The sequence below is a fragment of the Oncorhynchus kisutch genome, linkage group LG14 (genome assembly GCF_002021735.2).
Source record: "Oncorhynchus kisutch isolate 150728-3 linkage group LG14, Okis_V2, whole genome shotgun sequence".
NCBI classification, from domain to species: Eukaryota; Metazoa; Chordata; class Actinopteri; order Salmoniformes; family Salmonidae; genus Oncorhynchus; species Oncorhynchus kisutch.
In genome coordinates this window covers 31,972,664-31,989,098 of record NC_034187.2, presented here as the reverse complement: position 1 = coordinate 31,989,098, position 16,435 = coordinate 31,972,664, and the positions used below count along the sequence as shown (strand labels likewise).

General features: G+C 43.4%; 1 protein-coding gene across 1 annotated transcript; it reads right to left on the bottom strand.

The window, feature by feature from the left end:
- Positions 1 to 1,229: 1,229 nt before the first annotated feature.
- Positions 1,230 to 3,984, bottom strand: LOC109903163 (gap junction beta-3 protein-like). The gene is made up of 2 exons (XM_020499804.2): positions 3,839 to 3,984; positions 1,230 to 2,628 (listed from the first exon to the last, which is right to left on the bottom strand). The coding sequence occupies exon 2, from the start codon at positions 2,548 to 2,550 to the stop codon at positions 1,711 to 1,713; it is 840 nt and encodes a 279-aa protein (XP_020355393.1). The 5' UTR covers positions 2,551 to 2,628; positions 3,839 to 3,984; the 3' UTR covers positions 1,230 to 1,710.
- Between the last annotated feature and the right edge of the window lie 12,451 nt (positions 3,985 to 16,435).

Below are 16,435 nucleotides of genomic sequence, written 5' to 3'. Positions count from 1 at the left end.
GCTATGCAGATTCCTTTAGCTTGCTAACACAGACTCCCAGAGAATCTCAACAAATGTTTCTGCGCCACAATGAGGAAATAGGCAGATGGTAAAACAATAATTGTCTAGATCTGACTCAGTCATTTGACTATTTCTTGGTCCATTTTTGTCATTGTCATCATTGATTGGGAGAATGCAGAACAGGAAACGGTAAAGTAGATGTTGTCCTTAGCTGGCAGATATGGGCCAATGAGTTGATGACTTGAACATACACATCAGAGAAATTCCAACATCTAATTGAAAATGAACACTAAAGCAATATTTAGTGTTAGAAACATCCTTTCACTGACTGTACGTGTGTGGACCTACATCAATACGACATACTGTATTACATGGTTATAACAGGATGTCTTTGTGCTTGTGGTGCTGTATGTCACATGGGTCTGTTTTAATGTCCTGACTAGAGATGTTCTGATCGAGTCAGTCAGGGTCACCTGAATGGGGCCAAATGTCAAGTACTTGTCTAGAATCCAGAAAAAGATAAGTCAACAGGAATGTCAAATAACTACTGTAACATGAGACTGAAGTAAATTAAATGTAAACATTTTATTTATCAAAATAAAAATGTTCAAAGTGGAAGTTTGAAGCTGATTGTGAAGGTTCTGCTCCTGACAATGAGGCTATCAGGTATCCACACCAATGTTCCATGACGAACACTGTAAGGCTGAGATTTTATCCACTTTATTGTCCACCCTGTTCTTCTTTGCTTTAATGTGCTCCAGCTTTCCAAGATGCCAGGGTTTACTTGCATAAGTGGACTTGATCAATTAAATAGCAGCTTCTATTAGAATAAATGCTGTAAATAAAACTAAATAAATGATTAGAGCATCAAGTAGTGGGAAGCCACTGTCCATTTTAGACTAATCTTGCAGTAACACTGTAAAGTCCAAAGTAAAGAGATTTGTTATCATTCTGTTGTCATCATATTGAGGTCATAAAACAGGGTAGAAAAATGTATTTGAGGGTAATGTTCTACTAGTTTTCATGCAATCTTTTTTCACTTTTTCACTTACACCAAACATCTTAGCTATATATACAATTGTGCGACAGACATCCTCAGTAAAAAATGTATTACAGATTTCTTGATTTATCTTAGATTAATTCTGACTGTTTTGAGGATGTGTTACTGGCTATGTTGTTGCTACGGTGGCTTACGAGGGACAAACAACAGTAATATTGCTGCTTTTTTCTTGTTTTTCAAGCGAAAGTCTTTAGGGAGTATGCGAACACAGACGTTCATTTCGCCTAGCCGAGTTTTGCTATGAACAAACCAAATCTAGTATGCGGGCACCTTTACCCCTGGCAAGAAACCCCAACGTAATGTGAAAACAAAGTGAGACTAACTGGAAAAGCTTTGTAAGATGTTACAGTAGACAATTATAGATTTTTTTGTATTTTTTTGTATTCAGTCTGGCAGTGGGAGCTGAGTTGTATAAAATGGGGTGTGGCTGAAGATCAGGGTTGTCTAGCCCCAGGGTCATGGAACATCAGTACAAAGCCTTGCACCATGGCAGTATAGGGCAGTAATAGGACAGTAGAGTCTTAGAGAAAAACATGTCTCTCATACAGAGTCTTAAAGGAGGACAAGCATGAGCAGACTTGATCAATAAGGTGAGACCTGGCTCCATAGGCATACATGTTGTGGTTGAATCTTGGGATAGTTCAGGCATCCTATGCTGCAGAGGACAGGTTAGGGGCAGACGCCCGCATGTGAGTCGGTAAAGGGGCTTGAAGGTGGCCTGGGGACTGGAACCTTAAGGGTTGTTTCTCCAGCTGAGACATGGGCAGAGTGCAGTCGCTGTAGGAATTCTCCTTGCTGTACCGTTCATTCAGGGCCATGGTGTTCTGTTTTCTCCTCTTATTTTGTGCTATGTGAGCGATCCGCTTGGAGACAAGGTATATGATCTCACAGACGTTGAGCACAATGCAGAGGGCCGAGGCGCCCACCATGAAGTAGGTGAAAACTTTCTTCTCTGTGGGGTGGCCGATGTAGCAGTCCACCTGATTGGGGCAGGGGCTGACCTCACACTTGACCAGCCGGGGCAGGTAGAAGCTGTCGTAGATTTTGTGGAGGATGTAGAGGAAGGAGATCTCGATGCCCGTCTTGACGAAGAGACTAAGCAGGTAGGTCCACCAGAGGCCGCCGTGCCTCTTCCCTGTGTTCTCGTACAGCTTGTCCTTGTTGCCGTGCATGGTATTCTTCCGTTCGCGTTCATCGCGATACGCCACATGCATCATCACCATAAAGGAAGGGCAAGTGACAAAGATGAGCTGCAGGGCCCACAGGCGAATGTGGGAGATGGGGAAGTAGTGGTCGTAGCAGACGTTGGCACAGCCGGGTTGCTTGGTGTTGCAGTCAAAGTCCTTCTGATCATCGCTCCACACACGCTCCGCCGCCACCACGTACACCATCACCCTGAACACAAACACCACAGAGAGCCAGATACGACCAAATGCCGTGGAGTACTTATTCACCCCACTCAGGAGGGCTTGGAAGGTCTTCCAATCCATGGTTGAGGCTGGATGTTGACAGTCTCTTTTTCAGAACTTGCCTCCTTTCGTTCGATAACTATGGAACACTGGAGCAACCTGAGTAGATAAAAGAGAAGATGGTTGAGGGAAGGCATCAATGTAACCTGGATCCTGGTATGAATTAATTGCACAATGCCCTTCAAAATGGTATGATACAATCCACACAAACAAAAGGAGCTTATCAGCTTTTTGGGTGTAGGCCTTTGTTTATGTGTAGATCTCAATCTACAGCATTTTATAGCAACCAGAAGTACATTATTTCTTATTTGAGAACTTAGGTGTTCTACATTGACTGAGATTTTGTTTCCCTTTTTCAATCGATTTTTTTTATCAGTTTACTTCCACATATCCCACATATTCATATTCATATAGTCAGCTTTAGTCAACAAATATCGCTTTAGAATAGTTTATTTCTCCTTGTAATATTTAACTCTTAATATCTAAGGTTTACACAACCATATAAAGTCAATGTGGCAATTCATACATTTTAAAAACTGATGACAGTAGATGAGAATTGGGGAAAGGGGGATACCTAGTCAGTTGTACAACTGAATGGCTTCAATTTAAATGTGTCTTCCGCATTTAACCCAACCCCTCTGAATCAGAGAGGTGGGGGGGGGGGGGGGGGCTGCCTTAATCTACATCCATGTCTTCGGCGCCCGGGGAACAATGGGTTAGGGCCCGGTGGGCATACAAATTAAGGCATATGCTACTATAGTAGGACTTAAAATGACTCAATTTACCACACACTGACTAGGCTATAACAGTTGGGTTGTCTGTGATATATTGGATAAGAATAATTTTCCAATTTAATCAGAGTTTTACTGTGTGGCTGTACAGGGAAGGAAATCAATGTTATCATGTTTATTTGTTCTTTGTTCCCTCATTGTTTATGTCTGCTTATACATTTTACATTTTGGTATAAAGCCAATGTGAACTGTTCAAAAAGTATCCCTAAGAAAGGAATGGATACAGTTGAAAGTAGAATACTTTTTACGCATAGGCCTACCTGCTCTTCTTATTGCGCATATTCAGGTGGCTGAGTAACCTATACATTTTATGATATGTCGGAACAGAGTAAATCTCAGACTTTTGTAGTAACAGAGTAAATTAAATGGGCTATCTGGTTACGCCAAAACTTTAGGCTACAATTCAACATCAGCGGAGTAAGACAATCAACATACCTTTTTACACCATGCTCTCTTTAAACTCATCCACAAAGTAAGGAACAGATACATTCATAAAAATAAGCCTACTTTTCACTTACTTAACAAATGTCAATCCATTGTTTGTGCTTCAGTTCATAATCAGTTTTCTTCTGTTTTCTGTAGTTAATTCGTTTTACGCATAGATTAGCCCCGCTCAACAGATATAATGCTGTTGTCATGATTGATGTGTCTTTGGCGTTTGTCTGTGGGTGGGGTTTAAAAAATAAACTTGTAGCCTACCAATTGAGGCCCAGTTTTTTTTCTGGAATGGGCCTACACCACACTGTATAACATTTCCTGTCAAATGTACAGTAACTTACTGGCAAGCAATTGGTAGTAAGTTACTGTATTTGATTTTACAGTACAGCTACTGTAATACATTTTATGGTACCAAAAATGTTCATGTAATCTAATTTACAGTACCACGTCAGTTACTGTAATATAATTTACAGACCAATTACAATTACAGCATATTAATGAAATTACCCAGTGACATATTACCAAGTGTTTTTGCAAGTTTTCATTTTTATATTTTCATTTACATTTGGGTCATTTAACGGGCACTCTTGTCCTTAACAATTTACAGTTGGTGCATTCAACCAAGATTGATAATTTAAAAAAAACATCATAGTCATAGCAAGTAAAACTTTTCTGTCATCGTTACTGAAAATCCTGTTGTAGTTAAGGATATACTGGTCTTCAAAATAATTGTAATTACAACAAGATAACTTATGGTATATTTCTGACTATCTCTGGATAATGCTAATACATTACTGAAATATTCACGGTAATTGGATGCCTGCTTCCTATAAATTACTATAATGTCAAAGCAATGAAAGACAATACAATACAGTACAATACTGTAAAAGTGACAAAGAAACGGTAGGAAAGTCATGTTTTACAGTACTTTACTGTAATTACGAGGGAGTGGTGCAAGCAAGTTGGCTGATAGGCATTTGTATATTATAGCATATTAATGAATACTTGTACACAATCGCCCAACCTTAACACACACACACACACTCTCTCTGTGTGGTTACAGTAGGCTAATTTATGTCAATGGTTTTAGGAACAGCAGTAACATCAGGGAGGATTTAGGCTACCAACTGCCTAGCCAGTTGTAGCTCAATCTTGGGTGCAATGATCACTTTCCTGCACTGACTGACTGTGTGGAGGCTCATTGTGCCATGCACAACTTTTTCTCTGCTGGCACAATTTGATTGGCTGCTGTCCGATTCAAATTTTAATCCCTTAAATGAAGACTTTATGTGCTGCACACCTTTTTAAATAGCATAATCTTTTATATTTGGGTTTGGGGAGGGTATCAAGTCATAAGGCTCAAGTCCAAGTCAAGTCACGAGTCATTGGTGTTAAAGTCAAAGTCGAGTTGCAAGTCATCATATTTGTGACTCAGTCTGACTCAAGTCCAAGTCATGTGACTCGATGTGTGACTCTGGTGTGGCCACCAGCTGCATTAAGTACTGCAATGCATCTCTTCCTCATGGACTGCACCAGATTTACTAGTTCTTGCTGTGAGATGTTACCCCACTCTTCCACCAAGGCACCTGCAAGTTCCCGGACATTTCTGGGGGGTATGGCCTTAGCCCTCACCCTCCGATCCAACAGGTCCCAGATGTGCTCAATGGGATTGAGATCTGGACTTTTCGCTGGCCATGGCAGACCACTGACATTCCTGTCTTGCAGGAAATCACGCACAGAACGAGCAGTATGCCTGGTGGCATTGTCATGCTGGAGGGTCATGTCAGGATGAGCCTGCAGGAAGGGTACCACATGAGGTCGGAAGATGTCTTCCCTGTAACGCACAACGTTGAGATTGCCTGCAAGGACAACAAGCTCAGTCCGATGATGCTGTGACACACCGCCCCTGACCATGACGGACCTTCCACCTCCAAATCAATCGCCGCTCCAGAGTACAGGCCTGTAACGCTCATTCCTTCAACGATAAACGTGAATCCGACCATCACCCCTGGTAAGACAGAACCGCGACTCGTCAGAGAAGAGCACTTTTTGCCAGTCCTGTCTGGTCCAGAGAAGGTGGGTTTGTGCCCATAGGCGTCGTTGTTGCCAGTGATGTCTGGTGAGGACCTGCCTTACATCAGGTCTACAAGCCCTCAGTCCAGCCTCTCTCAGCCTATTGCGGACAGTCTGAGCACTGACTGTGCGTTCCTGGTGTAACTCGGGCAGATGTTGTTGCCATACTGTACCTGTCCCGCAGGTGTGATGTTCAGATGTACCAATCCTGTGCAGGTGTTGTTACACGTGGTCTGCCACTGCGAGGACGATCAGCTGTCCGTCCTGTCTCCCTGTAGTCTTAGGCGTCTCACAGTACGGACATTGCAATTTATTGCCCTGGCCACATGAGCAGTCCTCATGCCTCCTTGCAGCATGCCTAAGGCATGTTCATGCAGATTAGCAGGGACCCTGGGCATCTTTCTTTTGGTGTTTTTCAGAGTCAGTAGAAAGGCCTCTTTAGTGTCCTACGTTTTCATAACTGTGACCGTAATTGCCTACTGTCTGTAAGCTGTTAGTGTCTTAACGACCGTTCCACAGGTGCATGTTCATGAATTGTTTATCGTTCATTGAACAAGGATGGGAAACAGTGTTTAAACCCTTTACAATGAAGATCTGTGAAGTTATTTGGATTTTTACGAATTATCTTTGAAAGACAGGGTCCTGAAAAGGGGACTTTTTTTGTTGCTGAGTTTATATACACTACTCACACATGTTAAGTTACAGTACATACACAATAAATAGGTATTAGCATATTGTTGAAAGGCCATCTCTTCTCCATTAACTAAACTCAGGACAAACGGAGATAAGGAAACAGCAGATTATTTGAGCATGTTTTGTTTGTGTTGATGTTCATTTCTATCGCCTGTTTCTATGCACAGTTGTTTCTTCTAGTTGAAACTTGTTCCAGAATGCTTCCAACCCTCCACTAACATAAGAGACCGCCACACCCAGAGATGAATATGAGTTTTTGTTCAGCTGCTGTTTCTTACACCTGATTGGTGGAAAGCATCAAAGGTTTACCTGGTGCTAGGCAGTGGTGGAAAAAGTAACCAACTGTCATACTTGAGTAAAAGTAGAGATACCTTAATAGAAAATGACTCAAGTAAAAGTCACCCAGTAAAATACTACTTGAGTGAAAGTCAAAAAGTATTTGGTTTAAAATATACTTAAGTATCAAAAGTAAATGTATCAAAAATAAATGTAATTGGTAAAATATACATAATCATTTCAAATTCCATATATTAAAGAAACCAGATTACACCATTTTCTTGTTTTTAAAATGTACGGAAAGCCAGGGGCACACTCTAACATTCAGACATAATTTACAAATGAAATAAGTGAGTGAGTCTGCCAGATCAGGGGCAGTAGGGATGACCAGGGTTGTTCTGTTGATAAGTACGTGAATTGGACTATTTCCCTGTCCTGCTAAGCATTCAAAATGTAATAAGTACTTTTGGGTGTCAAGGAAAATGTATGGAGTAAAAATTACATCATTTCCTTTAGAAATATAGTGAAGTGAAAGTAAAATAAAGGCACAGCAATTCCTTATCATATTACCTGTTTTTCTTTTAAGTTACCCTCTTTTCATTGTGTTTCTCTACCCTCTTTTCATTGTGTTTCTCTACCCTCTTTTCATTGTGTTTCTCTACCCTCTTTTCAATGAACACTTTTAATTTTTACTTTTGTTTGTTGCATTGACATGCAGAGACCTTCCTTTGCAACACAATATTAGGAATGTGTTTCATTTGGCTATTTCAGCCACACCTGTTGCTGGCAGGTATATTTATTCTTATTTATTTGACCTTTATTTAACTAGGCAAGTCAGTTAAGAACAAATTCTTATATTCAATGACGACCTAGGAACAGTGGGTTAACTGCCTTGTTCAGGGGCAGAACGACAGACTTAAAATCGAGCACACAGCCATGCGATATTCATAGACAAGCATTGGCAATAGAATGACCTTCCTGAAGATCTTTTAACGATGGCGGAGGAGATGGCTGCCGTTTTACGGGCTCCTAAACAATTGTGCTATTGTGTGTTTCTTCACGTTATTTGTCACTTATTTCGTACAAAATGACCGAAAAGAGCTTCTTGATATCAGGACACCGATTACTCACCTCGTACTGGACAAAGATTTTTTCAGTAAAATAATATGCACACACACACACACACACGCACGCCATTTACCACATAGAAGCTAAATATTTTTACAATTTAATTATAGGTCGCCCTTTTTCTTTTATCTCAGGCTTTATCTAAATATTCCGCAAACGGAAATACACATTTCATTTTCTCCTCATCACTCAGCCACATAACGCCAGGGTATATCTGGTGTGCTTTCTGGAATAAGAGCAAGCGTATGTCGTGGTAGAAAGGGCAATAGAGGATAAAAATTTGTTTCATTCTCTATTTCTTCGAGGTCACAATAGTTACATAGTCTTTCCTCTTCCATTTCACCACAATACCGACCTGTTTCAATATGCAGAGACAATGTCCCTGATCTGACCTGTTTCAATACGCAGAGACAACATCTTCCGTCAAGATAGAACTGCCAAAGGGGGAGGAGTTGCAGTCTACTGCAGAGATAGCCTGCAAAGTAATGTCATACTTTCCAGGTCCATACCCAAACAGTTCGAACTACTAATTTTGAAAATTACTCTCTCCAGAAATAAGTCTCTCACTGTTGCCGCCTGCTACCGACCCCCCTCAGCTCCCAGCTGTGCCCTGGACACCATTTGTGAATTGATCGCCCCCCATCTAGCTTCAGAGTTTGTTCTGTTAGGTGACCTAAACTGGGTTATGCTGGGCTTGACAATCTGGACCCTCTATTTCTGAAACTATCCGCCGCCATTGTCGCAACCCCTATTACCAGCCTGTTCAACCTCTCTTTCATATCGTCTGAGATCCCCAAGGATTGGAAAGCTGCCGCAGTCATCCCCCTCTTCAAAGGGGGAGACACCCTGGACCCAAACTGTTACAGACCTATATCCATCCTGCCCTGCCTATCTAAGGTCTTCGAAAGCCAAGTCAACAAACAGGTCACTGACCATCTCGAATCCCACCGTACCTTCTCCGCTGTGCAATCTGGTTTCCGAGCCGGTCACGGGTGCACCTCAGCCACACTCAAGGTACTAAACGATATCATAACCGCCATCGATAAAAGACAGTACTGTGCAGCCGTCTTCATCGACCTTGCCAAGGCTTTCGACTCTGTCAATTACCATATTCTTATCGGCAGACTCAGTAGCCTCGGTTTTTCGGATGACTGCCTTGCCTGGTTCACCAATTACTTTGCAGACAGAGTTCAGTGTGTCAAATCGGAGGGCATGCTGTCCGGTCCTCTGGCAGTCTCTATGGGGGTGCCACAGGGTTCAATTCTCGGGCCGACTCTTTTCTCTGTATATATCAATGATGTTGCTCTTGCTGCGGGCGATTCCCTGATCCACCTCTACGCAGACGACACCATTCTATATACTTCCGGCCCGTCCTTGGACACTGTGCTATCTAACCTCCAAACGAGCTTCAATGCCATACAACACTCCTTCCGTGGCCTCCAACTGCTCTTAAACGCTAGTAAAACCAAATGCATGCTTTTCAACCGATCGCTGCCTGCACCCGCATGCCCGACTAGCATCACCACCCTGGATGGTTCCGACCTTGAATATGTGGACATCTATAAGTACCTAGGTGTCTAGCTAGACTGTAAACTCTCCTTCCAGACTCATATCAAACATCTCCAATCGAAAATCAAATCAAGAGTCGGCTTTCTATTCCTCCTTCACTCACGCCGCCCTAGTAAAACTGACTATCCTACCGATCCTCGACTTCGGCGATGTCATCTACAAAATTGCTTCCAACACTCTACTCAGCAAACTGGATGCAGTTTATCACAGTGCCATCCGTTTTGTCACTAAAGCACCTTATACCACCCACCACTGCGACTTGTATGCTCTAGTCGGCTGGCCCTCGCTACATATTCGTCGCCAGACCCACTGGCTCCAGGTCATCTACAAGTCCATGCTAGGTAAAGCTCCGCCTTATCTCAGTTCACTGGTCACGATGGCAACACCCATCCGTAGCACGCGCTCCAGCAGGTGTATCTCACCGATCATCCCTAAAGCCAACACCTCATTTGGCCGCCTTTCGTTCCAGTACTCTGCTGCCTGTGACTGGAACGAATTGCAAAAATCGCTGAAGTTGGAGACTTTTACCTCCCTCACCAACTTCAAACATCTACTATCTGAGCAGCTAACCGATCGCTGCAGCTGTACATAGTCTATTGGTAAATAGCCACCCATTTTCACCTACCTCATCCCCATACTGTTTTTATTTATTTACTTTTCTGCTCTTTTGCACACCAATATCTCTACCTGTACATGACCATCTGATCATTTATCACTCCAGTGTTAATCTGCAAAATTGTAATTATTCGCCTACCTCCTCATGCCTTTTGCACACAATGTATATAGACTCCCCTTTTTTTCTACTGTGTTATTGACTTGTTAATTGTTTACTCCATGTGTAACTCTGTGTTGTCTGTGCACACTGCTATGCTTTATCTTGGCCAGGTCGCAGTTGCAAATGAGAACTTGTTCTCAACTAGCCTACCTGGTTAAATAAAGGTGAAATAAAAATAAAATAAAAATCCCTGATCTGACCCGTTTCATTACGCAGAGACAATACCCCTGATCTGACCTGTTTCAATATGCAGAGGCAATATCCCTGATCTGACCTGTTTCAATATGCAGAGGCAATATTCCTGATCTGACCTGTTTCAATACGCAGATGCAATATCCCTGATCTTACCTTTTTCAATACGCAGAGGCAATATCCCTGATCTTACCTGTGTACATAGCGATCTTTTGCTTTTAGGTAGGTTATACATAATATATCTCTCACACACAAATTCACCCTTAGTATTTATCACCACAAACCGATGCTGGCACTAAGACGGCACTCAATGAGCTGCATAAGGCCATAAGCAAACAAGAAAATGCTCATCCAGAGGTGGCGCTCCTGGTGGCCGGGGACTTTAGTGTAGGAAAACTTAAATCCATTTTACCTCATTTCTACCAGCATGTTAAATGTGCAACCAGAGGGGGGGGGGGAAACTCCAGACCACCTTTACACCACACACAGAGACGCATACAAAGCTCTCCCTCGACCTCCATTTGGCAAATCTGACCATAATTATATCCTCCTGATTCCTGCTTACAAGCAAAAACTAAAGCAGGAAGTACCAGCGACTATCTAAATAAGGAAGTGGTCAGATGAAGCAGATGCTAAGCTACCGGACTGTTTTGCTAGCACAGACTGGAATATGTTCTGGGATTCTTCCGATGGCATTGAGGAGTATACCACATCAGTCACTGGTTTCATCAATAAGTGCATCGATGACGTCGTCCCCATAGTGACAGTACGTACATACCCCAACCAGAAGCCATGGATTACAGGCAACATCCGCACTGAGCTAAATGGTAGAGCTGCCGCTTTTAAGGAGCTGGAATCTAACCCGGAAGCTTATAAGAAATCCCGCTACGGCCGCCGACGAAACACCAAACAGGAAAAGCTTCAATACAGGACTGAGATCGAAACATTCTACACCGGCTTCAATTCTCGGATGTGGCAGGGCTTGCAAACTATTACGGACTACAAAGGCAAGCACAGCCTGTAGCCGATGTTGATTAAGACCTTTAAATAGGTCAACATTCAAGGGTAAGGGTAGGTAACAACACATCTGCTACACTGATCCTCAACACGGGGGCCCCTCAGGGGTGCGTGCTCAGTCCTCTCTTGTACTCCTTGTTCACATCATTAAGTTTGCCGACGACACAACAGTGGTCGGCCTGATCACCGACAAAGGTGAGACAGCCTATAGGGAGTCGTGAAGAGGGCACAACAACGCCTGTTCCCCCTCAGGAGACTGAAAAGATTTGACATGGGTCCTCAGATCCTCAAAACGTTCCTCAGCTGCATCATCGAAAGCATCCTGACTTGGAGTCAGGAAGCAAGTCCTGTTTCTATGCACAGTCCTTTCTTCCAGTTGAAATGCCCTCCGGAGAGGGAGCACACGTGACACATAGCCTGTTCTCTCTGCTACAGCATGGAAAACGGTACCGGAGCGCCAAGTCTAGTTCCAAAAGGCTTCTTAACAGCTTCTACCCCCAAGCCATAAGACTCCTGAACAGCTAATCAAATGGCTACCCGGACTATTTGCATTGTCCCCACCCCAACCCCATTTTTACGTTGCTGCTACTCTCGGTTTATTATCCATGCATAGTCACTTTAACTCTACCTATGTGTACATTTTACCTCAATTACCTCTACTAACCGGTACCCCCCACATTGACTCTGTACTGGTACCCGCTGCATATAGCCTCGCTACTGTTATTTTATTGTTGCTCCTTAATAATGTGTTATTTTTTTATTTTTCATATTTCTTTTCCGGCATGTTTTGTTTTTGTAAGTACATTTTTTAAACTTCAGTTTATTTTAGCAAATACTTTCTTAACACTTTTTTCCCTTAAAACTGCATTGTTGGTTAAGGGCTTGTAAGTAAGCATTTCACTGTTTCAAGGTTGTATTCAGCGCATGTGACAAATAAAATGTGATTTGATTTTCAGTGACTTTCAACGTGGCACCATCATAGGATGCCACCTTTCCAACAAGTCAGTTTGTCAGATTTCTGCCCTGCTAGAGCTGCCCCGGTCAACTGTAAGTGCTGTTATTGTGAAGTGGAAATGTCTAGGAGCAACAACGGCTCAGCCGCAAAATGGTAGGCCACACAAGCGCCACACAAGCTCACAGAGCGGGCCCGCCGAGTGCTGAAGCACGTAAAAATCGTCTGACCTTGGTTTCAACACTCACTACCGATTTCCAAACTGCCTCTGGAAGCAATGTCAGCACAAGAACTGTTCGTTATGAGCTTCATGAAATGGGTTTCCATGGACGAGCAGCCGCATAAAAGATCACCATGCGCAATGCAAAGTGTTGGCTGGAGCGGTGTAATGCTCGCCACCTTTGGACTCTGGAGCAGTGGAAACGTGTTCTCTGGAGTGATGAATCACGCTTCAACATCTGGCAGTCTGACGGACTAATCTGGGTTTCGCGGATGCCAGGAGAATCAGCCCAATGCATAGTACCAACTGTAAAGTTTGGTGGAGGAGGAATAATGGTCTGGGGCTGTTTTTCATGGTTCATGGGTCTAGACCCCTTAGTTCCAGTGAAGGGAAATCTTAACGTTACAGCATATAATGACATTCTAGACGATTCTGTGCTTCCAACTTTGTGGCAAAAGTTTGAGGAAGGCCCTTTCCTGTTTCAGCATGACAATGGCCCATGCACAAAGCGAGGTCCATACAGAAATGGTTTGTATAGATCGATGTGGAAGAACATGACTGGCCTGCACAGAGCCCTGACCTCAACCCCATCGAACACCTTTGGGATGAATTGGAACGCTGACAGCAAGCCAGGCCTAATCACCCAACATCAATGCCGACCTCACTTATGCTGGTGTGGCTGAATGGAAACAAGTCCCTGCAGAAATGTTCCAACATCTAGTGGAAAGCCTTCCTAGAAGAGTAGAGGCTGTTATAGCAGTAAAGGGAGGACCAAATCCATATTAATGCCCCTGATTTTGGAATAAGATGTTGGACTAGCAGGCGTCAACATACTTTTGGTCATGTAGTGTAGTGGTCATGTACACTGCTCAAAAAAATAAAGGGAACACTTAAACAACACAATGTAACTCCAAGTCAATCACACTTCTGTGAAATCAAATTGTCCACTTAGGAAGCAACACTGATTGACAATACATTTCACATTCTGTTGTGCAAATGGAATAGACAACAGGTAGAAATTATAGGCAATTAGCAAGACACCCCCAATAAAGGAGTGGTTCTGCAGGTTGTGACCACAGACCACTTCTCAGTTCCTATGCTTCCTGGCTGATGTTTTGGTCACTTTTGAATACTGGCGGTGCTTTCATTCTAGTGGTAGCATGAGACGGAGTCTACAACCCACACAAGTGGCTCAGGTAGTGCAGCTCATCCAGGATGGCACATCAATGCGAGCTGTGGCAAGAAGGTTTGCTGTGTCTGTCAGCGTAGTGTCCAGAGCATGGAAGTGCTACCAGGAGACAGGCCAGTACATCAGGAGACGTGGAGGAGGCCGTAGGAGGGCAACAACCCAGCAGCAGGACCGCTACCTCCGCCTTTGTGCAAGGAGGAGCAGGAGGAGCACTGCCAGAGCCCTGCAAAATTACCTCCAGCAGGCCACAAATGTGCATGTGTCTGCTCAAACGGTCAGAAACAGACTCCATGAGGGTGGTATGAGGGCCCGACATCCACAGGGGGGGGGTTGTGCTTACAGCCCAACACCGTGCAGGACGTTTGGCATTTGTCAGAGAACACCAAGATTGGCAAATTCGCCACTGGCGCCCTGTGCTCTTCACAGATGAAAGCAGGTTCACACTGAGCACGTGACAGACGTAACAGAGTCTGGAGACGCTGTGGAGAACGTTCTGCTGCCTGCAACATCCTCCAGCATGACCGGTTTGGAGGTGGGTCAATCATGGTGTGGGGTGGCATCTCTTTGGGGGGCCGCACAGCCCTCCATGTGCTCGCCAGAGGTAGCCTGACTGCGATTAGGTACCGAGATGAGATCCTCAGACCCCTTGTGAGACCATATGCTGGTGCGGTTGGCCCTGGGTTCCTCCTAATGCAAGACAATGCTAGACCTCACGTGGCTGGAGTGTGTCAGCAGTTCCTGCAAGAGGAAGGCATTGATGCTATGGCCTGGCCCGCCCGTTCCCCAGACCTGAATCCAATTGAGCACATCTGGGACATCATGTCTCGCTCCATCCACCAACGCCACGTTGCACCACAGACTGTCCAGGAGTTGGAGGATGCTTTAGTCCAGGTCAGGGAGGAGATCCCTCAGGAGACCATCCGCTACCTCATCAGGAGCATGCCCAGGTGTTGTAGGGAGGTCATACAGTCACGTGGAGGTCACACACACTACTGTGCCTCATTTTGACTTGTTTTAAGGACATTACATCAAAGTTGGATCAGCCTGTAGTGTGGTTTTCCACTTTAATTTTGAGTGTGACTCCAAATCCAGACCTCCATGGGTTGATAAATTTGATTTCCATTGATAATTTTTGTGTGATTTTGTTGTCAGCACATTCAACTATGTAAAGAAAAAAGTATTTAATAAGAATATTTCATTCATTCGGATCTAGGATGTGTTATTTTAGTGTTCCCTTTATTTTTTTGAGCAGTGTATATACTACCTACACATGTTAAGTTACATACACAATAAATTGGTATCATCATATTATTGATAGGCCATCTCTCCATTAACTTAACCCAGGACAAATGGATATAAGGAAACAGCAGCTTGAGCATGTTTTGTTTGTGTGTTGGTCTTGATTTCCAGCTCATGTTTCTATGCACAGTCCTTTCTTCCAGTTGAAACTTGTTCCGGAATGCTTCCCAGCCCTCCACTAACACAAGAGGCCGCCACACCCAGAGGTGAATACGAGGTTTTGTTTGGCTGCTGTTCCTTACACCTGATTGGTGGAAAGCATCAAAGGCTTACCTGGTGCAAGGCAACTCTATTATTGAATGGAGAGGTGGGCCAGCGGAAGGCGCGAGGCAGTGGGTGAGAGGGAGGGGGGCACTTTCAAATCAGCAAGAGAATTCATCCTTTCAACTTTTTTAATAAAAGCACAGCAATTCCTTATCATATTACCTGTTGTTGTTTTTTAAAGTTACCTGACTTTTCATTGTTTCTCTACCCTCTTTTCATTGAACAAATGTTATTTTTACTTTTTTTTGTTTCACTGACATGCAGAGACCTTCCTTTGTTGTCTCTTTATTCCCTTATTCTTCATGGTTATCGAGAGGCCAGGGATGGACTGAACTAGAAGGTTTTTGCTTACTATGGAGATCATCCCAAATCTAAATCTCCAAGGAAATGGACTGTGGCTCATTTCTCCTTGATACGACCAGCAACCACCCACTTTTATGAGCAAACTTTGGAGATAAGCTTTCATAGAAGATGTTCACAATGTCTTTTACTGGATGGCTGTGTTGATGTTCCCAGGACAAAGAGTATCAGTATATTTTCAGATGGCCATAGGAACATCTTTGTTGGGAGAATATTTGTGGGCAAAACAAAAAAACTCCCAGATGTGTGGTGTATGGAAAACATCATCAAATATCTACTTGTGATAATTCCCCAAACATGTCAGAACATATCAGCTCTATGAGGAGGATTGCCTCTATTCAACGCGTTACTGCATGTCCCCACGCATGACACAACAAAGGCAAAAAGGCTTATGTTATATGAATGTACAGTTCCTACATGTGCATTCAACTTTACTGTGTGTGAATAGTATGTATTTGAGCATCCATGTTCTCAAACAGACACACAAACACACCTGAGCTATTGACATATTTTATATTTCATACAGGCTGATACGTACTAATGCTTCAGGATTATAACACACTGGGATCACACGTATGTACCCATGGGATGTGAACTTTCAATGACATCAAACACTTTCTTCATTTCATATAACACCTCTCTCAACTAGTGTTTACTGTTCATCCACTTT